Genomic DNA, 24582 nt, shown 5'->3' with positions numbered 1-24582 from the left:
CGCACAATATGTTTTATATAAATTCATTTGGAATATGCAAGCGTTCCTTTTCACGACTTTTCTGCCTGAATATCAACTTAAATTAATTATCTTAACTGCACTCTTTTTGTGGTTTTAACAAGATAAACGGAAACTTAAACACAAGAACAAAAACAAGGTAAATGATTACATGCTATGCATTGGAAAGTGAAACTATATTTGATAATCTTCACAGTGAAATTATATTTGATAATTTTCACTGTAGCCGGACTATATTTGAATGGGAATGAAAACAAATATTTCATAACTAAATGGAATTATCAACAGGTATAATTTCCGTCGTATGTAAATTATGCTTCATTAGGAGAAGCAATTCAATACCTGCACACATTCTGTTAAAAATGTTACACAACTCGAGAAAATTTTACAGAACTAAATTTCAACATTGGAATGATGACTTTAGGATATGATAACGCGGCAAAACAAGTAATGATTTAAAATCTCCATGACTACACTACACTAAAATGACTTTTATTATTTTTGCCTGATTCAGTTTTAAGGAAAAATTAACTTTGTTAACATTTGCACCAACTGAAAACATTTTTTTTTTTTTTTGGAAGTATTTAATGTTAACACAATTATCTTCACAATTATCTCCAAGCCTTCAAGCAAAGGTTGTGATGGAAATGCGTATTTTGATTTTATCACAAGTAACTCTTACACATGCGTCTTTTTAATTATTTTCTATGAGCATTTTACGCGATACGCATGCTATCCAAGGTATTTAAAGCAAAGTACTATTCAAAGCCGGTTATATCAATTACTTAATTAACAAGTTTAGAAAGAATCATTATATTGAAAAAAAATGATATTTTTGTTGAAAAAAACGAACAGGAATGTAATATCTCACTAATATGACGAACTCGTCCTGCTGTTGTGATGTTGATTGATCAATAAAATGCTCTAGATATATTTATGTCATGTTTTTGTTTGTGAGAAACAAGTTGGAGTTTATTCTAATGAAACTGTGCAGTTGTGATTGTTTGTGTCAGGGCATTCCTAGCACGTGGCTCTGCCTTTTTTGGTCTTCATCTTTATTTCATTTTTTGCTTATATAAATTTGATTAACAGTTAATTTCAGGACACGAACTGGAGTAAAATATATCTGTAAAATGATAATCACGTACTGAGGTTAAGTACTTTCAAAACATAACTCATACATGCACATCATATCAATACATAATCATGCTAAACAGTACAACTTTACATGTTTCATAATTATAATTCATAATTAGTTTTTGCACGCTTAAACTCTTAAAGCAGCTTACAATTATGATCTAGAATGCCCGAAAAATCTGCCTGAAACTTGCAATTCTGCTTACACGAGACTTTTACAGGTGGCTAATAGATTTAATTTTGAAATCATATTTCATAAATTACATGTAAAATTCTACACATAAAGGGACCTGTGGATTCATTATAAGTAACAACTTTAATCTCAAAATTGATTATCTTTAAAATGTGTTCTTAATGTAGTCTGTTAACGTAATACAATCTATCAACATGGTATCCAAAACAATCACGTTCTTGTCGAGGTCTATTAATTGCATAAACGGTAGGGATATTATAAAAAAAATTCACAGGTAAAAAACAGGTATGCTTCTGTTCCTCCTTAACATTTACAGTTTAATGCGATAAGAAATATAAGAAATTGGTGTCAGCCAAATCTACACATCTTGATATTAAATTTTAAACAATATGTTTACATACTAGGTAAAACTTATTTAGTTGTGTATAAGGTACCAAATATCCAAGAAAACAAAATGTTTGTACATACAATTTGGGTCGTAACATGCTTAAAAACAGTTTGTTTACCTATTTTATATCATAATAAAATATATAATCTTAAAAATCGTTCATTAGAGAACAATATGCTTGACCTATAGAAATCCACATGATATTTAATATTAAGTCGTTGGAGAAAATATTTTTACAAACGACAACGCAGTCTTATGGCTTAGGTGTTGTTAGTTCAAGCTCGTTTCCTGAGTAAACAAGGTGATACTGAAAGTTGTTTGGGTTCACTGGCCATAGGGAAGCCAATCTAAAGACATATCGCAAAAAACATATCTGAAAACATAAAACATTTTGTATGATTGTACTTGTACAAAATCTCTTAATACTTATAACTGATAAATCTTCATGAAGATCTCTCGTTAATAACTTCTTTGAAAACATTGTTTACTGTATTATGAACAATTTATTGTAAAATATCTTACCTTTAACATATATTATGTAATAATGGTTATATGTTATATATAGTTTGATGCCAAATAAAATATTGATTTGAATTTAATATAAACTGCAAAGTAACTTATAATGATACACTATATCACAGTTAGAAACAATTTATTTTTATATTCATAATTTCATTTTATTTTACTATCTGCATAATTTTCATATAGTTTGAACGTTCAAAGTGAAGCTGAAATTTGGTGAACAGATCTCTTCGGAGGACTTATTAAAATGGAACAGCATCTCAAGAAAGCAAATCTGTATATTTGTTTTATGTATTGAAAGCATCAATTTAACATAGCGGAAAAAGTCTTCAAACATTCGAGATAACAAAGCATAAGAAACGTCGCATTTATTTAGGTAATTCATTAACATCGTACTATCAATTGATCATGCATGAATTTATATCAATTTAATTAAAGCACGGCTATGTATTAACTTTTATTTAGAATTGAAATGCTTTATGTTTAAATACATTATGTTAGTTACGTTACATCATATTTGATGATTCCTCATTTGAAATATTTCTTAATTTTGTCTGCCCAAATTATAGGCTCAGTAATGATCATACATCATGCCATCTTTAGTTTTAAATGAATCGCTGTATGTTTTCTTCTGAATTCCTTAACTCAATGAACTTATTTTATTATATCAAATTTTAAATAGATCAATGACAAGTAAAAAGCATAAGGATTCTACGTCCTCAGGCGCCACGCATGATAATTATTTAGGTTGTGTAACATGTTTGACAGACTCCATGTTTTGGGGTTTGTTGTTCATGAGTTTTATATTTTATGACACTTTAAAAAAGTCATATTGTTATCATGATTTGGATGTTTATTATTGACATGATCATCGGAGTCTAATGTACATTTACTTTAGGAATTTTCTAAAGTTCAACCATTTTGGTGTCAAGTTAGGAAAGTTTTACAATCATTATATATTACAAAAGAATTGTTGATATCAAAAGAAACAAAAGAAACCAATACAAATTATGATATTATAAGAGTTTCCATTAAACAAAATGGCACCGCCAATGTGTCGGTTTACAAATACGGAGGAAGAAAATAAGAACGGCGAGTGTATCTGCTGTGATTCAAAATAATCATTACTTATAAGTTTTAAAAAGAGTTGCCCTATTTTTTTTCCACGAATTTCCGGTATTCAATAGTTACATAAGAGTAATTGTGACGTATTTATTTGAATATTGACTTGCAGAAAAAAGGTTCAAAAATACTTCTCTAAACTAAAAAATCCTATTTTGTTTGATGACTTAAAGTGAAAGGCGTCTGCAGTGATTCTGTTTTAAATGCCCAACTACTTTTATAGTAAGCAAGAGTTTCGCTAAAAAGGTTCAATTTTAAGTGTGTGATACATTAAAACCTAAAGCTAATACAAACGAAATGTATTCCAACAAACTGATTTATAATGGCATTTAAGGTAATCCAAACATATGATTTTTGCGACGGACGCGCCCTCAGGCACGTTCATAGCTATGTCATCACCACATTGGATTTCGTTGGCTACAATCGCGCAATATGTCCTCAACCGAATAACAGCCCACGAAATAGTACATGAATTTGATCCTATGAAACTCCCGTACTTCTTTGGGATATCTTAAAAGCTTCCATATTTAGCCTTTTCAATTTCAAATTAAGTTATCCAAGTTAAAATATAAACGTATTTGATTGATAAAAACGCTGTAGCCCCGTAGTATTATTGCGCAATTATGCAAATAACTGCTGAAACGATTTACCGCTGTCGAAAAAGTAGAACAGCAAATTATGCTATAATTAAGGAGTAAGCTCAATAATTCATAGAAATTATAAGCAGGAAATAAATATTTCCCCATTAAACAAAACATTTTTATTAACAGATCAAAAGTTTTTTCGTGACTTTAGAATAACTCGCGCATTAATTAAAGAAGAACTCTTTTCGTGACTCATACCGCGGGTTTAGCTGAATATCCAGCAGTTATTCATAAATTAGACTACAGTACACTGGTTAGTATTATAAATATCTATTTTTGAAAATGCATGTAACAAGGGAGTTTTTCAACACTTTACCACCATGTAGTCTTTCATGGTAATCTTTATTGAAGGAAGTTATAATATCAGTTCTACTTCCGATTCTTGTGTTTTGTTTACATAGTTTTCTAGGTCACGATATGAGTTAACCTGCTATGAGATTACAATAGCCTTCGACCAGAAGATAACACTATTCTAAAAATAGATTCTGCATCATCTGTGCTGACTTTCAGACGAGTACACATTATACATGTAATAAACCAGCGGATACTTCCTTTGTTTACATGCAATACTTTAAGAAATTCTATACAATTGTAAGAAGCAAACAAGTTGAAAATGGAATTTAGTGTGAAATTGAAAGAGACAACTAAACACTGTAGTGCTTAAGTGACGTAAATGAAAAAAAAAATCTAAAAAAAATACACCATTAATTGCTGATGATTTTAACCAAAAATATTTTTAATGAGACATATCCAAGAGAAATAAAAAATAAAAATACAAATGACTTATATTTTATTGTCTATATGCCCACTATGATATAACACGAAGCAATTCTAATTAACATTCTCACATGTATTATGTATTATGATTGAAGTTAATTTGCATGGTTTTATTTTAGAAATATATCGTTGACAGTCTTTTTTCTATTTACATATCATTTCTTGAAATAAATCGAAAAGGACACTGATTTTCAAGTTTGACCAGAGTTTTTAGGCATAAATTTCATTCTGTATTTAAATATTTGGATTTGTTCTGCTTGAAAGTAGAAAATCTGAATTATATCAGAATGGGACACATCAAATATATTGCTCTACAAATCTCGAACTTGTATGGAACAAATTTTCTCTGTTATATCTTTTGTGTTGTTTTTTTTTTTTCTAAAAAAAGCCTTAATGTCTCTCCGGTTGCATGTCCGTCGCATTCAGTGCTGCAGCACTTTGATTTATTATTGTAACACTATCGGCGATTTCCCTTATACATGTATAAACAATTAAGACCGGAAATGTAAATTGTAACTCTTATAGTTCTTTCGTACTACGAATACACTGCAGCATGTTACTAAAATCAGGCGAAATTCAAGAACGCATCATTAGTGAAACTAAAGATATTCAGAAACATATCTGTTCACTAAAATAAATTACAGATTGCAAATACATTAAGAAAATATGCAATAACGATCAAACCAGTTTGTGATTTGATATTTTGTAATTCTCTGAAATGTTACAGAAATGTAAAATAGATTCTGGATGTCATAAAATACAACTTTTCATTGTTATCGATTAATATGTTGGCATATTGTATATTAGAAACTGTAACATAAAAATGTATTTTATCACATTTAAAGAATTTAAAACATATATAAACAAGCTATATTACATTCAAAATTGGAAAGATTATTTTGTTATTAAGGCAATATATATTTTTGGTGAATGGAAATTGCTAATCACAAAAACAAATTAGAGCCCCATCATTATTATTTATAATATTGTATTTATTATATTCCAATGTAAAATCAAATTAAAAAACTGTTATTTTTGTACTGATTTAAGAATACATATCAATCAAATTATGTTTATTATTATCTTATAATGTTACATTACACTTTTGAATTTCATCGTAAATTGTAAAGTGCATTGGATTTCTATTGTTTTGTTATAGTTGTGTGTGCATACATAGCCATTCCTATAAATGTCCCCCCTGATTGCTAGTATTCATATTAATATACATGTTCTATATGTGTAATGAGAGTATTATCTGAGATTATTACGTTTAATGGTTTTTAGTCATCTTCAGAACTCATTGATTATAATTATACTTAAATTAGAACTAGAGATATTTTTATTTTTGCATGATCTAACATGATCCCTATAGTTATATAAATCAAGAAGAATGTAGTTTACGATCTCTATCAGGAAACATAAATTCTATTTCCTTTACACTGTATTAAATCCTGCTTGTAGCATTAAAAGTTGCATTTTGCATGTTCTATCATTTCAAAATTTTTCATCTAATTATGGTTATATCTTTCTGCATGTTTACTTTTTCTATGAAACCTTACAGCATGAAATAGACATCACTGTAACAGTAATGAACAGAAATAAAACGAAAGGCTAATAACATAAAACAGTATTTCTAGTACATATTTTATTATGTGTATTATGTGTATCATTGATGTGCCGGTGAAGTATATATTAATGATTCATTTCTTTTATATACCACTAGTAAAACTCTCAATTAAATATTTCTATTACAAAAACGAAATAGACTTTTCTATAGCCATAACCGATGCCACATGCTTCCTTGATACCAAGCTATAAAATTATCTTTGAATAAACATACTTTTTTAGATTCTTAAGTTAATTAACTTCAAACTGCATAGTCATTTAGCCATTTAGCAAACAAATTTACCATTGGCTATTTACAATATATTTTTATGGCCAAGACAATATATGAGTTATTAAAACAAACAAATACATAAATCGTAAATACACATAAAAAACAAATATTCGTACAAATTTCCAACATTATCGGAAACATAAAAATATATTGTGTTAGTCTGCGTGCGTATGTGTGTTTTCGTGTGCGCGCGCATGTGTGTGTATTTGCTGAAATTTGAGGACTTAAGCTTGAGTGCACACCTTTATAGCGAGGACTTATTGTCCTTAGGAGGACTTACACTCGAGTACTGGCAAAGAAAATCACAAATTTGATTACATTTGAGCATTTGCACTGTTTCAAACAAAAATGAACCGAGTCCTTACTTTGGCGGTTATACCCGAGACCGATACTCACTCTACGCACAAAATTATCTGTCACGTGACCTTGAAGTGTATATGATCTCATGCATATTCGGATCCCTTCAATTATTTCCGGTACACTCGTGTGTTAGTCTTCTAAAAGGCCATACGTCCTCGTAATCAGGTGTGCATTCAAGCCTAAGTCCTTTTAAATATATATGATCATGATGCGCTAGTCGCGTTATCTAGCAAAGCGTCTACAGATTTAGATATGCAATCGTGATTAAAATCCTGTTTGCTGAAGAAAATCAGTTTTAAATCAGTCTTGTTGCTGGGTTGTGTGTGTGTTGCGTTCATTGAACGCCGCCTTTCCTTGTTGGTCTTGTTCATCATATGTTAACAGTTAATTTTCGGTATTTTGATGAATATTCAATAGTAATGTCTTTGTGACAATGGATCCTTCAAAATCTGTAGCTATATACTGCCGTATTATTGCTATAAAATGATAAAGTGCATGGATTTTTGCACATCAAGGGGAATTTTATTTCATGCAGACGGTTACAAAAAAAATCTGTTCAGTAAAGATAATTTCATGAAAGTTGCAGACTTAACAGTGCGAAGTTCTTTCAAGCATCCATTGGTTGTCAATATAATGTAAGTTCTAATCTCAATATTTAAACATAATTACTTGTCAGCAGCCTTTGAATAACAGTAGCTTACTGGATGCTGAATTTTCTTCATTTGAACTGTTATCTTATGTACGAACATTAAAAGATTAACGTTTTAATAGACGTTTGTGATAACACTGCATAAAAAATTTGAAATCTCGAAATTTGTCTGCATCTACACCTGCCACCCGTAACAAGAGCCATGTCAACATGGCCATCCCCCGCCGAATGTGTTTGCTCATTGGAAGAATGTATATGTAGTAGAGCAGAATAATTCCATTTTAAGAGGTCTTTTGGTAATGAAAACTGATGGCTATAGTGATTACAGATTTGAAATTTATGTGAATACTGATGGCTGAAAATAACAAAGGGCAATAACTGAAAAATAATGCAGGGTAGGTTATCATTCTTGTGTGCTGCATCCGTCCTCAGTAAAATCTATCCACCTATGAAGTTTCAAGTTTGATACCTCAAATACTTTTTGAGAAAAAAATTGAATTGAAAAATTAAGTATGAAAAATAACAAAGGGCAATAACTCAAAAATTATAAAAGGTAGAGTTATCATTCTTGTGCAGTGCACACCTCCTGAGTGAGATCTATGCACCTATGAAGTTTCATTTTGATATCTCAAAGGCTTTTTGAGTTATGCTCTGGACAAAAATTAATTTTGAAAAATAACAAAGGGCAATAACTCAAAAATAATGCAGGGTAGAGTTATCATTCTTAAGCACTGCACTCCTCCTCAATGAGATCCATCCACCTTTGAAGTTTCAAGTTGATACCTCAAATACTTTTTGAGATAAGCTCTGGACAAAATAGCATGAAAAAAACAAAGGGCAATAACTCAAAAATTGTATAGGGAAGAGTTATCATTCTTGCGCACAACATTCCTCCTCAATAAGATCTATCCACCTATGACATTTCATGTTGATATCTCAAACACTTTTTGAGTTATGCTCCACTCAGGTGAAAAATTAGGTATGAAAAATAACAACGGGCAATAACTCAAAAATTATGAAAGGTAGAGTTATCATTCTTGTGCACTGCACACCTCCTGAGTGAGATCTATGCACCTATGAAGTTTCATGTTAATATCTCATAGGCTTTTGGAGTTATGCTCTGGACAAAAATCAATTTTGAAAAATAACAAAGGGCAATAACTCAAAAATCATGCAAGGTAGAGTTATCATTATTGTGCACTGCACTCCTCCTCAATGAGGTCTATCCACCTATGAAGTTTCAAGTTGATAACTCAAATACTTTTAGAGATATGCTCTGGACAAAAATGTCGGACGGAAGGACGGAAGGTCGGACAGACGGACGGAGACTATTTCTATATCCTCCGCCGAAAATTTTCGGCGGGGGATAATAAAGCTGCACTGGACAATTAGTGACGTTTTTTAAGTTTTGTTGTTTTCTTTACGCTTTCAGGATGACTATTCTTGACATGTCTCCATAACACACTGCTTCTAAATGTTCCGAAACAGGTTGCACATTGCACATACTTTAGTCCATCTACTTGCCTCGATGGACGTTTAAATGGTATTATTTCACCTTGCTGTTTCTCAAGAACATCAACATTATGTGAACCGCCTCCGTGGTTGAGAGGTGAGAGTAGATGACTTCTAATCCAGTTACCTCTCTGGCGTGGGTTCGATCCCCGGGAGATGCTTTGGTAGTTTAGCGCGGAGGAATGTAGTCTAGTACTTGTGTAACTCTCCAGGAACGATGGTTAGGAAACTACCCGCCTATATGACTGAAATACTGTTGGGAAAAGGCGTAAAATAAAACAAACACACAAACAATCTTACAGATCCATATACTACAGAACCATAATCTAATTTTGATTGGATAAGACTTCTGTATAATTTCAGTAATGTTGAAGAATTTGATCAAATACAAATTGTACTTGATAAACAAATTGTACTTGATAAATCCTTAAGTAAATTTAAAGCTTTTAGACATTTTGTTTAATATGTGGTATAAAGAATTTTTTTTTATCAAATATAATTCCTAAAAACTTCATTAACGACTGGAACTTAAGAACCAGATATGTAAAGTTCAGGGTCATTATGATGTTTCCGTAATCGACAAAAATGAACACATTGAGTTTTTGACTTTAGAAATTTAAGACCATATAGCAGATAAGAAAATCGTCTACATATAGAGAACAATTTATGCCTGGTGTAAGAGGGCTAGCAATATTGTTTATTTTAAGGGCAAAAAGTGTAACAGAAAGTATGCTTCCTTGAGAAACACCTTGTTCTTGTTGGTGGTCCTCAGAAAAAGTTTAACCAAGTCTTACTTTAAAGTGTCTATCGTTTAGAAATCCAGAAATGAAAAGAGGAAGTCTGCCCTTAAGTCCAGCATCCTTTAGATCATTTAGGATACCATATTTCCAAGTAGTATAATAATAATAATAATAATATCTTTATTTAAAGAAGGTTACACATTAAGAACATACAAAAACAATCATATATATCTTATTTCCAATGTGGCCTTCTGAAATAGAAAACAACAACAACAAGCATTTGATAGTATTGCGGGCAATACAGTAGTCCCCTACCTGTCCCTCAAAAAGTTCTTTAATTGTCATACACTCCTGTGTATTGCCATTTATAATGAATTTGAGGATGAAGTCTGTATTTGAAAATATATCGACCACAAAACATAATAAAAAAAGTTTGTCTATATCACAGTTATGTGTTAAGTTTCCATGCCTAGTAAGGAAATTATGTTTATACAACCTTGTCATATTATTACGATGTGGGATTTTAAAGTAAATCCTATAAGGAATGAAGAAGTTGGAGTGAAAATACCAGTTTCTCGAAAAAAATCTAAGTTCAAGGGGGACATAATTCTGGAAATAATCTTGCTAGAGTATTTAACCTTCTCAAAAATGTCGAGTGATAATAAGAAACATATATATGAAGTTTGAAGTAGATACATTAGGAAATAAAGAAGTTATTTAAAAAAGACAACATTTTTTCCCCTAAAAAATCTAAGTTCAAGGGAGGTAATACTGATATTTTTTGTGCTAGAGTTATAAACCTTGTCACATATGATGTGGTTGATGACCAGAAACTTATATTTAAAGTTTGAAGTAAACACCTTAAGAAATAAAGAACATATAGTGTAAAAGCTGAAAAATTTAAATCAGAAATCTTGAAATTCAGGCTATTTGTTGCCATAGCAACCAGAATTTTCAACATAAGAAGAAAAGAAAAAGATGTGCATAATCTCCAGACTGCCATCTACCCATATTTCAAGTTTCATAAAAATATTTTCAGTACTTTTTGAGTTATCACTGGATCCAGTTTATGTGTTAAATTTGCCATATTTTCAGACTATTTGTTGCCATAGCAACCAGAATTTTCAACATAGGAAGAAAAAAAAAAAAAGACGTGCATAATCTCCATACTGCCATCTATCCATATATCAAGTTTCATAAAAATATTTTCAGTACTTTTTGCGTTATCGCGGGATCCAGTTTTGTGGACGGACGGACTGACGGACTGACAGACTGACAGACAGACGGACAGACAGACAGACAGACGGACAGACGGACGGAGGGTAAACCTAAAGTCCCCTCCGGTTAAACCGGTAGGGGACTAACAACAGGACATGCATAGGTAGAAAAATATATGTATAATATGTAATTTTTAGAATATTACAACTCATATACTTTCATTTATTAATTTATTCATTCACTCACTCACTCATTCATTCATATGAACATCAAGATATGCTTTGTATTTTTCTTTAAAACATTTAAGGTTATTAACATTACGAATATTTAAAGGTATATTGTTCCAAATGTTCATGCCATAATAAGAAAATGTGTCTTTAATATAATTTGTTTTAGGTCTTGTCCATAATACAATATCTTTTCGTTAGCCTTCGCAAGATCAAACAGAATTGATACCAGGTGTTGTTTATGTACAAGATGATCGTGTGTACGTCTTCGTTGTTTACGAAAACCTGACTGAAAATTAGTGATAATTCCATTAGATTCTAGATTCCAAACTAAGCGATTATTTATCATTCTGTCGAATGTTTGCAATTTGTTAGTGAAATTGGACGATAATTTTTAGGGTCGGTCGTATCTTTTCTTTTCCAGGTTAACGGATAGGAATAACCAACGCATTTTTCCAAGTGTTGGGAACTTTACCAGATACCTAACTTTTGTTTAAAATTCAAGGAGCAAGTTAAGAGATTGGGGTGGTAAATGTTTAAGAAACTGGTAGTTTTCGGGCCTGCAGCACTGTCTTTTGCAGTTTTGATCGAATAAATTAAGTCATCAATAGAGAAAAGGGAATTATAATTTTCATCGTTTGTTGAAGTAAATTTAACATGCTCTTTCTCAGCTGTACATTTATGTTGTTGAAATTCATTTGAATAACTTTTTGAAGAAGAAATTTTTCAAAAGTTTTAGCCAAAGTTTCTGCAATATCCGTTTTTGTTTTGTCATTTTGGCTATTACCAGTTTTTAAGTGAACAGTTGGACTATTTTTATACTTACCACTTATTTTTCGTACTGCATCCCAAACTTTCTTAATAGGAGTATTTGAATTAATATTTGAAACATATGATTACCATGATTGGCGTTTAGATTGACGAATTGATCTTCTCGCTTTGACTCTAAATATTCTGTAATTTTTAAGGTTTTCTTTTGTACGGCAATGTTCAAACTTTTTAAGTGAAGCTTTACGTATAGGAACGGCTTTTTAACATTCATCGTTAAACCATGTTTTTCAATTTTGTTACTTTTATTATTTTTTGTTAATGGAATAACTTTGCAAGTAATCGCATGTAATCATGAAGAGAACTTATATCAGCAGAAGTGAAATTAAATTCATTTTTTTGTTATATCAATAGAACAGAGACTAGTTAATGTTTCCCAATCTGTTTTCTAAAATTTAAAAATTTGACGTCTTTCATCTAGAATGAGTCATTTGATATTAGTAACAATGGCTAATGATCACTGCCGTACTGGTCATCTAAAATTTTCCAATCTATAGAATGGCAAATGATAAAGTGTCATTAGTTGCCAGAAATGATAATGATATTGTCAGATTTGGACAAAAATGTTTCAAAAATTTTCCAGTAACCAGTATGTTAGGCAAAAGATGAGAGAACTTGCTAGATTCCTTGTCTCTGCCAGAGCTATTGATGACTGAGTGATAACATTACGAGACTGCATTAACAGTATTAAAATATGAAAAACAAGATCAACAAGGAAAGGCGGCGTTCAATGAACGCATTTTCTGTGTGTGTAAAGGCAGTAAAGGAATTGTGTGAATACAATGAAAATGATTTTACATTTAAGATACCTTCACTAGCAAAAAAATTGGCCACTCCTTACATAAAGTAGCACGGTCAGTTAGGACTGAAGCAGCAAAGACGGGAGACGATGAATTGAGAAGACGAGCCAAAATTCTGGAAACAAAGTGATCCCTCGGAAGCATTAATCACAACAAAATTACATAAGAATTGCAGACTCGGTTTGATTGAGTCTGTACATGAGAGATAATGAATAAGTGCAACATCCCTTACGCCCCCTAGCACCGGCTTGAGCGGTACTCAATTCTCAACACTTAATAGTGCTGGCATCAATGATCCCGAAGGACCTGAAAATATAACAACACTGAAGTGAAGTACGGGGCAACTTTTTACAGCTGCCACACGGCACTTGCTGTTGTGAAGTACTAAATTCTGGAAACAAAGTGATCCCTCGGAAGCATTAATCACAACAAAATTACATAAGAATTGCAGACTCGGTTTGATTGAGTCTGTACATGAGAAAACATGTACATAAAGCCTTTTATTGAAGTCTACATAAAAGACTAGGAGACAGAAATATGTCATTCTACTCTTCCGACATTAGACACTGAAAAAACAAGCCAAAAAGAATTCCATTGGCTCAAGACTTGAAAGCTTTAAAATATGATAAACAAGATCGACAAGGAAAGGCGGCATTCAATGAACGCATTCATTTAAAAACTTACCTTAGAAAGGAAGCAGCAGTAATTTTGTTGGAATTTTTTTACTCTGATCAAGCCTCTTGAATGCAAAGTAACCCTTGCATAAACTGTTCTCTTTAATAAATGGAGATAAGGAGAAGCGGAGAGATGAGAAGTAAAGCAATACTTAGATGGAATTCAGCATGGGAAAAACCGCCAAGAGGAGGTACTTAAATCCCTTTCTCCTTTGGAAAAGAAACTATTTGAAATTGTTGATAGGATAGAAATAATTAGAGGCAAACTAGGAAGAAGAGTTGCAATATTAGTCCATCACAATTTAAAAAAGCAGCTTCATTATCCCTCATGTACAGACTCAATCAAACCGAGTCTGCAATTCTTATGTTATTTTGTTGTGATTAATGCTTCCGATGGATCACTTTGTTTCCGGAATTTTGTACTTCACAACAGCAGGTGTCAAGTGCCGTGTGGCAGCCGTAAAAAGTTGCCCCGTACTTCACTTCAGTGTTGTTATATTTTCTGGTCCTTCGGGATCATTGATGCCAACACTATAAAGTGTTGAGAATTGAGTACCGCTCAAGCCGGTGCTAGGGGGCGTGAGGGATGTTGCACTTATTCATTATCCCTCATGTACAGACTCAATCAAACCGAGTCTGCAATTCTTATGTTATTTTGTTGTGATTAATGCTTCCGATGGATCACTTTGTTTCCGGAATTTTGACACTGGTAAAAACCGAATTCTAGGCTGCATTGATGAAATCAATAAGTATATGTTTGCTAGACCGGAAGATACTGAATTCCCAATGAGAGCTGCAGATTTTCTTAGAAAGTACGCAAATGAGTGTTCTTGTTGCTGGGTCATATGGGGGTTGCGTTCATTGAACGCCGCCTTTCCTTGTTGATCTTGTTTATCATGTTTTGAGCTTAACAACCAGAACTTCTCAACTCTACCTCATTTCGGAAACATGTAGCTGTCATTGTTTAGATGCTTAATCTTATAGTTTTAGCTGACATCCTAGGTCATGACATTCGAGTCCAACCGCCTCCGTGGTCGAGGGGTTAGAGTCGATGACTGTCCTTTTTATGTTTGGGGTCCGCCTGGGCTCCTTGCCATTGGTTCTTGTTGCTGGGTCATATGGGGGTTGCGTTCATTGAGCGCCGCCTTTCCTTGTTGATCTTGTTTTTCATATTCTAATCCAGTTACCTCTCTGGTGTGGGTTCGATCCCCGGGAGATACTTTGGTATTTAAGCACGGAGGAAGGTAGTTTAGTACTGGTGTAACTCTCCAGGAACGATGGTTAGGAAACTACCCGCCTATAAGACTGAAATACTGTTGGGGAAAAGGCGTAAAATGAAACAAACAACAAACATTCGAGTCAACAGAGAGTTTTCCGCCTGGGCTCCTTGCCATTGGCTCTTGTTGCTGGGTCATGTGGGGGTTGCGTTCATTGAACGCCGCCTTTCCTTGTTGATCTTGTTTATCATATTTTACAGACTTCCACAAAGTAGAGAAAGCAAAAATCCCTAAAGAAAGTCCAACACAACATAATTAAAAATGTTGCAAGCTCGGTTTGATTGAGCCTGTTCATGGACGGTACTGTAAAGTGCAAACTACCGTCCACGCCCCCTAGCACCGGCTTAAGCAGAATTCAACAATTTAAAATGAACTGGTACTATTTTAAATTCTGAAACATCCGCAGATGTGTTCATATGGCGGTTATCATGGAACCTTCAATGTGACACTAAGTGCCATTCCATGAAAAGCGGCATATGGTCCCCAAGTAAAAAAATGCGTGTGCCCTAAACGAGAAAACAATGGGCGGAACCAAATAAAATGGAATTTTGAAAGGGGATCAGATGTTATGAAATAGATAAATACAGAATCCCTAAAGAAAGCCCAACACGGCAAAATAGAAAATGTTGCAGGCTCGGTTTGATTGAGCCTGTTCATGGACGGTACTGGAAAGTGCAAGTTACCGTCCACGCCCCCTAGCACCGGCTTAAGAAGCCTGCATATCACAGATATTACGTCAAAAGACAAAAATACAAAGCAGGCTACATATCCTAAGGGTGATTCAACAGTATTCAAGTGAGGAATACTGGAACCACCCAACAAGAAAAAAGCCAAATAGAAAGAACTAAATTACCGCAAGCACAACAATTATGTCGTGCTGAACTATCTTTAAGGATCGGAAATATAACATCTCTGATTGAATGTACGGGGCGACGTTTTACTTCACTTCACTTCAGTGTTGTTATATTTTCTGGTCCTTCGGGATCATTGATGCCAACACTATAAAGTGTTGAGAATTGAGTACCGCTCAAGCCGGTCCCAGGGGGCGTGAGGGATGTTGCACTTATTCATTATCCCTCATGTACAGACTCAATCAAACCGAGTCTGCAATTCTTATGTTATTTTGTTGAGATTAATGGTTCCGAGGGATCACTTTGTTTCCAGAATTTTCAACATTTAAAATGAATGAAATACACAATGCAGGTAATGCTAGATCGCTCAGCACGACATTATTGTTGTGCTTGTGGTATTTTTAGTTTCAACTTTTTGGCATTTTCTAGTTGGGTGGTTCCAATATTCCTACTTGAATAATGTTGAATCACCCTTAGGATATGTTGCCTGCTTTTTAAATTTGTCTTTTGACGTCTTATCTGTGATACGCAGGCTTCATAACCTCTGATCCCCTTTCAAAATTCCATTTTATTTTGTTCCGCCCATTGTTTTCTCGTTTAGGGCAAGCGCTTTTTAGTACTTGGGGACCATACGCCGCTTTCATGGAATGACACGGAAGTGTCACATTGAAGGTTCCATGATAACCGCCGTATGAACACATCTGCGGATGTTTCTAAATTCAAAATTTTACTATTTCACGTTTAAATGTTGAATTCTGCTTAAGCCGGTGCTAGGGGGCGTGGACGGTAACTTGCACTTTCCAGTACCGTCCATGAACAGGCTCAATCAAACCGAGCCTGCAACATTTTCAATTTTGCCGTGTTTGGCTTTCTTTAGGGATTCTGTATTTATCTATTTTAAATTAGAGCTGTCATTGATAGAAGCGATATCGGTGTGGCATTGATATTTTGTTTTGTTGATCGATTTAAAAAATCGATACTTTCATTAATTATAAGGTCTACGAATGACAAGTATTTATTCGAAACATAAACGGAAACAGGTGCCCTGTCAAAAGGACATGTCTTAAACTATGCCGTAGCTACTTGATCATTGAGTTAAGGTAAGACCTGGGTAATACATTTCCGGTTAATTCGTGTTATTTCGACATTTACCGTCATTTTCCGGTTTATATCGGACTTTTCCGTTATTCCGAACATGGTTCCCTGCATTGGAATTAAAAATTTAATCGAGCACCGGGAACTACACTGTTACATCCTGGCATTTCAAAATGGCGTTGCGAGATACAAAAGGCCGGTTCACGGCGAAGAAATTAACGAAAAACAAGTGCAAAAGATCACGATCAACTTGTAATGATCATAATTATTATTCGGAAGAACGTTCTTCATTAGATTCGAGTTTAACTAAGTGCAGACAAAGTGATACAAACGTGAATTTGCCTGGAAATGTTGACAGAGATGGGTGGAGAGTTGGACGGCGGATTGTGGTGCTGGGCGTTCTCTTAGATAAATTAGAATACTGTGTGAAATGTAAGCTAGGACCAGTAGCCTTAACAAAATATTCTCTTGTTGGTGAGTTAAGGAAAGGGTTATCGGGTTTTCTTTACGTCAGATGCAGCAACATGGACTGTAAACATGTGAACGTTGTCCCATATGGCAAGACACATAGATTGAAAGATAGAGGCATGCCTTGCTTCACAGCAAATACAAAGCTTGGTGTCGGTAAGTTTATCAGTATCTTCTGGTTTTCATCTTAGAATTAGGACGTTTTATATATAAATAAATGAGTAACAAAATTCAGCAATCTGGTCAAAATAGTTGTGTGTATAAGTATGTGAACCAGTAGAGTCCCAAATTCTTATATTGTTCTATTCATTGTATCATTTAATTTTTAAATCTCAAGATTTTGCGGTCAGAGCTCTAACTGACAGGGAAGGGTACCTGAGGTCTTCCTCCACCAGTAAAGCTGGAACGTCGCGATATGACCTATACTGTGTCGATGTGACGTAAAACTCAAAACAAACAAATCTAACTGACAGACATTTACATTAATAACTAGGTCAAAGTCATTCATTAGAAACTACCTATTATGCTAGCCTATTATTTTATTTATTGGTAAACAGTAAGTAAATTGATACAGTGGGGTCCAAGGCTAGTATTTATTTTTATACAAGCTATCAAAACTGTTTTAAATAGTAAAAAGTTTAATATTTTCCACAAAAAATGAACATGAAAAACAAAAGATTAATTCCAGATTTTCTCTTTTAATTTAGCCATGATAGATAGCATTGGTGGTTCCGGGAAAGTGAACAACATGCTCTCCACCCTAAACATTGCCCCAGTAAATAGAAAGAGTTTGCAGGATATGGAAAGGCGTGCTGGAAAATTGGTCGAGTCTGTTGCCAAGCAGTCTATAGATACAGCTGCCAAAAACACATTTCAGAAGGAAATGAGGTAACCTAGATTGTGTGTTTATTAATTTGTATAATTTTCTCTCACAAACATTTTATCCAAACATTTGATGTAAAACTGCAATTGTCAAAAACATTTCTTGAAGATCTTATGGAAAACAATTCTTTTTAATTTATGTTAAAGTTATTGAGGCATCTCTTGACATTGTGCTTTTGTAATTTCTTTCATAGAACCCAAAAAATATATATATATATATTCATATACACACACAACAATATATACACACTGACAGTTTCGAATATATTTTTAAAGTGAAATTTCCCAAAAAGAATCCATAGAGGCAGAAGCTAGCATGGATGGTCTCATAGAAGATCTGGGTGTGGCACCATTACCAGATGCATCACCAGCAACCATGTAAGTTAACTGTTTACCAGTTTTTATTGTAACATTGAATGGAAAGTTTCATGTATTTTGTATGTTATGTAAATTATATATCATAAGCTGTTTTACAGGGCTTGTCCTGGTTTTAATAGAATAATAGACAAATTGTTTGTCAAGCGAAAAATAAATTCCAACCTTTTTGCGTGACAGTAACACCAAAATGTAATGTTGTTTTAACATACACTTGAAATACATGGATATTGTTAACATAAGTTTTCCTTGTTCAATAAATTTTATTCATTTATGTCATCAGCAAAATTTTTATAATAAAAATATATAATTGTATATATCATTGCGTTTGTATTGTGGTGGAGGAAATATGAGCTTAAGTTAAAGATATGTACATACTCGAATTGACATTTATCCGAAAAACACTACACTTTCGGCTCTCAGAATTTGCTGATGTTTAGGCCATAATATCAATTTTAAATTAAAATATTTCAGTTACATATACTTTTTTAATCCAATGAATAATGTAGATATTTCTAACAGTTTTAGAATATTTCAGGTCTGTCTTACAAACTGCATTTGTATCAACAAGTAATGAAACAGAGTGCCCTGAAAAGGCATCTCCCTCACCACCGAGACAGCATAAAAGAAAGTGTAAACTGTTTGACCATAACACATGTAAAAAAACAGCTATCAAAAAGAACCTCCTCTCCACATTCAAGCCTAAGAGTCGGTATGGTATGTCCTGCTCTGCTGATACAGCTTGGCAAAAGCGTGGCTTTGACAGCCTTACATGTAAGCTGGTTTTTTTTTGGTTAGTTTTGTGACTTTTATTGCTTCTTCTATGAAATATTACCCTGTTATAATTAAATATCACTTATTTTATAAATTAATTGTGATTTATCTTACCAAATTTAGCACACAATGAATAAATTAGGAGTAAGTTTGTTGGTTCTAGATGATAATTATAATTTTAGAAATTAATATATCTGACTTAGTTTGAAAATAAATACTTGACAAGTTGTAATGATGAAACAGGGAAAGTTCTCTCTTACACCCAAAATGATGTGTTATGTTACAGCATCCGATACCCAACTGTCTGTCTGACTATATTTTTACAATCAATATTAAGAAAGTACTTAAATGATGTAATTTTTTACGGAATTTTCAGTTTGGTGCTAATGTTAAAATTTCAGCTCATACATTTTTAATGAGTTCGTCAAAGATGGGGAAGAAGGTTCTGAAGAGTGTCATATGCCACAGACAATGTTCAACATGCAATTGGTGGAGACGTCATCGCCCTGGTCAGCAAATACGACAACACCGATGTGTACGAAACCACTTTGGAAGTGCCCGTTCCATGGAGAGTGAGAGTGGAGAGAAAGCTGTACTGGCTTTAGCAAAAGCAGGTACACCAGTTGAAATTCTTGAAGGTGATGGCGACAACACTTTATTAGCCAGACTTAAAAGCAAGCACAATATCAGTTTGAAAAAGAGATATGATAAAAACCATGTGATAAAAAATTTAGGCAAAAGCTTTTATGGTTTACAAAATGAGAAGGGAATCAAAATCAGTAAGATAACTATAAGCCATTTACAAAAGTGTGTGTCATATGCCCTTTCTAAGAACTGTGGGGACTTGAATGGATTACAAGAAAACCTTAAGGCAATTATTCCCCATAACTTTGGGGATCACCAGTTGTGTCAGCCAAGGTTTTGTGGTTATCTTAGGAATAAAGATGTATCCTATATCCACCGTTCTTTACCATACAAATCAAGTTTGACTGGTGAGATGTTAAAGCAACGGTTAGACGACATTATGAAACCTTTTATTGCCAAAGCCAGCCAACTAGTGAACCTAGGGTCAAGCCAGCAATGTGAACACGCCAACCGAGAAGTGTCCTTAAAGGCTCCAAAGAACATTTACTATGGAGGGAGTGAGGCATTAGATGTTCGAGTTCAAGCAACTGCAGCATTTATAAACGAAGGAAGAAACTACATAGTAGAGGTATAAACAGTTGGAAAGTTGTTCAAATGTTTGTTATGCTTTATAATGAGTTTGTTTTACAATTTTCAGTAAATCTTACCTTGGCAAATGTTCAATAGAATTATATCCATTTTTGAAATATGCAATTATTTTATAAACAGTCATCATTTTACTTCAGTTTACTTTGATTGCCAAGCTAAGAATTTATCCAACTTGTTAAAGTTTCTTTATCAAAGAAGTTATAGACTACAGTAACCGAGGAACATTTTTGTGAACTGTTTTGTAATGTTTTGATTTATGGTCCAAGTGCTGTAATCTATAAGTTATGTGTATTTCAACTCTTTTACAGTTTCATTGTTCTTTTGATTTTCAGTTACAATGTTTTGCAGTTTGGTTTCAATGTTTGATTTTCTACACCAGCTACAAGTAAGTACATAAATAGCAATCTTTAAGATGAAGTAAAGTTTTTTTGTTTTTTATTTTATCTTACAATTTCAATATCCACATTTTGCAATTTAGCATATTTACATTTTGCATTTATACCATCAACAAGATTTGTCTTTAAATTAATTCTATGACAATTGACAATCTATGCGTACACTTTAATCTTTCGTAATATTTAATCTATATATCTTATTTTTTGTCTTTTAACAATTTACTTCATGATTTATGTTGCTGTATGTTTTGTAAATAAGTTTAGCAATGAAAATGCATATGTTTTTAAAATTCTTCGCAGGTAAACAAACAAGCTGATTTGTCACCTGGTCATTACACACAAAAGTATGCACAGCATTGTGCCATCAAACGCCAGAAATGTCAGGAAACCTTTGCTAAGCCATCAACAAAGGGAAGGCGCCTGTTTTTGAAAAAAGAGCGTGCTGTCAACCAGTCAGCTACAGAGTCACTCGAAGGGGCAACATATCAGTCAGGTTAGTTTCCAGTCATCTTGATATACCTGTGTTTTCAGTAAAACAAATTGTAATGACTGTATAAATCCATGTGTTTGTTTCAACGTGGCTCTCATTATTTTTTTTATTGTGACATGATGTTTATAAACAACTGCTCTTTGTTATTATTTCATTTCTTTTAATTTTTTTTTGGTTTACATTTGTACAGAAGTTGGCCACACAGCTGACATAGACATAGACAAAATCCCCGATCCTTTACCACGTGGAGTGTTCAAGCCAGTTTGTTCAAGTGGCGAACCCTCTTATATCACTGTGGATCTTGAAACAACAGACCTTAGTAAGTACTTTTCATGTAGACATTACTTACCTTTTTTATTACTCCTGCATGTTTATAGATGTTAAATGATGATCCAATACAACATTTATAAATCAAAAAGTGCTTTATGATGGTATAATTATTATATAGAGGATATTTGGGTTTTTTAGCATGTAAGATTAAGATATTGTCACTGAGTGAAACCCAGATACATTTATTTTATATAAAATATTATAGCTGGTATTCACCAGAGTTAAATATATTTCAATATTGCGTACAAAACAAAATCTATTTTTTTCAAATTAGTCAATTCTTGCTGATTTTGCCGCGTAAAGTCACATCATAATGTCAAAGTATAAATGTTGAAACATAGCTCTGTAAAATTTAAATTCTGTATGCAGATATTTACTTGCTTCTAAGAAACAAATTTTACATGGAGCGGAATTTATTCCACTTAGATATATGAATATTCTTTTCACCGTCATTCAAATATAGTCTGTCTACAGTGAAAAATATATTTTATGATTTCACTGTGAAAATTATCTAATATAATTTCATTTTCCACTGCAAAGCATGTTATAAATCACTATAATACTATTGTCTTGTATAACTTTTATTCAGTTTTTTACTCCAGTACCATTTTTATTTTCCAGTTCGAGGAGATGTTTACCCCCATATTACACAGATAGCAGCCAAACATGTTGGTACCGAGAAGAGCTTCAACTGCTATGTGCTACCAAAACTACCTATGAGCGCATCAGCAGAGCGAGTGACTAAAATTATTGTAACAAATAGTACAGATATGTGCGTAGATGGTGTTCCCGTGGAAACAAAAACTATACAAACAGCTCTCAGAGATTTTCTTATCTGGCTGAATCAGTTTCGCTATGTTTTTCTGATTGCTCATAATGGAAAACGCTTTGACTTCCCAATCGTCGTTAATGCCTGTCAAGCTAGTGGAATGTTTAATGAGTTTAGTTCATGTGTGTTGGGATTGGTAGACAGTCTTCACGTGTTTAAATCTATCTCTCCTAAACGTGAGTCTTACAAGCAGGAGGACCTAGCCCGCTCATTGCTCTCCAAGGTGTATAACGCTCATAACGCACTGTGTGATGTTGATTGTTTGTCCGAGCTGGTCATTTATGCTTTGAAACAGGATGATAAGTGTATTACAGTCAAGAGTTTCTCTCCTAGTGATGTGAAATACAATATGGATTCAAACAAAGAGAAACATAAAAACTTGCCATCCTTGTCTATTTTGATTGCAAGTGGCGTCATGAAATCTTCAACTGCAGATAATGTTGCAAGTTCGGGGTTAAACTTTAAACATTTACAAACAATTTTTCAACGTAAGGGAGAGGATGGACTGTATAATGTGTTTACTATGAAAAATAGTGAAGGGTTGCCAAGAGTGACCAATTCTAAGAGAGTTTTGGAATCCGTTATTCCAAAGTTAGTGTCATACTTCGATGGCAAATAATAAGTCATGTATGATAATTCTGGATAATTTTTATCCTAACTCTTCTTATGTAATAACTGAAAACTAAATTTTCTTCATTTATTTGTAAAACATTATTCATTTGATTTATTTGTATAGCAAGAATCAAATGCAAATTGTATGTTTAACAGTTGTTTAAGACATTTTAAGCATTTTTCATGAAAATATGGCTATCAAAATTCAAGGGGGTCATCTTGTTTGTGTTCTTGTCTAAAAGAAACTAGACGGTAAAAGTTTCTTATTTTAACATATGTTATTGCTCACACATTCAGAAAAATTTTGGTGCCAAATTTGCATAGTTACAGGCACTTTCATGTAAAAATTTTGAACTTTGAAAAAATAAGGGGAAAATAACAAAATTCTGAAATGCGACTTTTTGAACCAAATCTGTTTCACATTTTTGGTAATATTTTCTTAAACCTTTTTATTATTCATGAATTGTTGTTTTTGGGTACAGTACATATACAGATGAATAGAAAACATGCTGAAACATATTGTTTTGTTCTTTTTTTAGGAAAAAAAACAAATATTTAGCAAAATATGACAATGGCAATTTTGCCGCTAAATTATTGAAACGGGGTATTTACAAAAACACTTGTAGCTATAAAACAACACGGTAAATTCTTTTAATATTTTATATTTTGATGTACATAATGATACAAAACAATAATATAATGTGCAATTTTAGGTTCATGTTATTGCCCATTACCCAGGTCTTACCTTAATAGACAACTTCTATATGGTAGCTGTATTCGAACTACGGAATCCAACATATTTGTTTGTGTTAAAAATGAAATTATTATAATTTATATAAACGAAACAATCAAAATTTGAAAATTATTGTTGAAAAGAACCCTGATAGTACTAAATCAACTGTCTTTTGATCTGAAATAGATAAAAACAGAATCCCTAAAGAAAGCCCAACACGGAAAAATTGAACCGAGCCTGCAATTCTTATGTTATTTTGTTGTGATTAATGCTTCCGAAAGATCACTTTGTTTCCAGAATTTTGATTGAGCCTGTTCATGGACGGTACTGGAAAGTGCAAGTTACCGTCCACGCCCGCTAGCACCGGCTTAAGCAGAATTCAACATTTAAACATGAACTAGTAAAATTCTGAATTTAGAAACATCCGCAGATGTGTTCATACGGCGGTTATCATGGAACCTTCAATGTGACACTTCCCTGCCATTCCATGAAAAGCGGCGTATGGTCCCCAAGTAATAAAAAGCGTGTGCCC

The 24582-nt window shown here is 33.2% G+C and overlaps 1 protein-coding gene across 1 annotated transcript; it reads left to right on the top strand.

Moving 5' to 3' along the window:
* Nucleotides 1-17014: 17014 nt before the first annotated feature.
* On the top strand, nt 17015-24062 carry LOC132732608 (uncharacterized). The gene is made up of 10 exons (XM_060719088.1): nt 17015-17553; nt 18105-18285; nt 18556-18657; nt 19193-19428; nt 19830-20641; nt 20994-21046; nt 21174-21177; nt 21357-21549; nt 21737-21865; nt 22498-24062. The coding sequence occupies exons 1-10, from the start codon at nt 17103-17105 to the stop codon at nt 23322-23324; spliced, it is 2988 nt and encodes a 995-aa protein (XP_060575071.1). The 5' UTR covers nt 17015-17102; the 3' UTR covers nt 23325-24062.
* The last annotated feature ends 520 nt before the right edge of the window (nt 24063-24582 follow it).

Source organism: Ruditapes philippinarum, unplaced genomic scaffold (genome assembly GCF_026571515.1).
Source record: "Ruditapes philippinarum isolate M1 unplaced genomic scaffold, ASM2657151v2 ctg2887_1_1_1_1, whole genome shotgun sequence".
Lineage (NCBI taxonomy): Eukaryota > Metazoa > Mollusca > Bivalvia > Venerida > Veneridae > Ruditapes > Ruditapes philippinarum.
Note: the sequence above shows the minus strand (reverse complement) of the source record. Positions and strands in the feature narration are given on the sequence as shown.

What these genes read in the sequence shown, in the direction of transcription:
- LOC132732608 (XM_060719088.1), top strand. Translation starts at nt 17,103, where the DNA reads ATGGCGTTGCGAGATACAAAAGGCCGGTTCACGGCGAAGAAATTAACG. An exon ending in GATGCATCACCAGCAACCAT is followed by an intron (nt 18,658 to 19,192) that starts GTAAGTTAACTG and finishes AGAATATTTCAG; the next exon opens with GTCTGTCTTACAAACTGCAT. An exon ending in GAAGAAACTACATAGTAGAG is followed by an intron (nt 20,642 to 20,993) that starts GTATAAACAGTT and finishes TTTGATTTTCAG; the next exon opens with TTACAATGTTTTGCAGTTTG.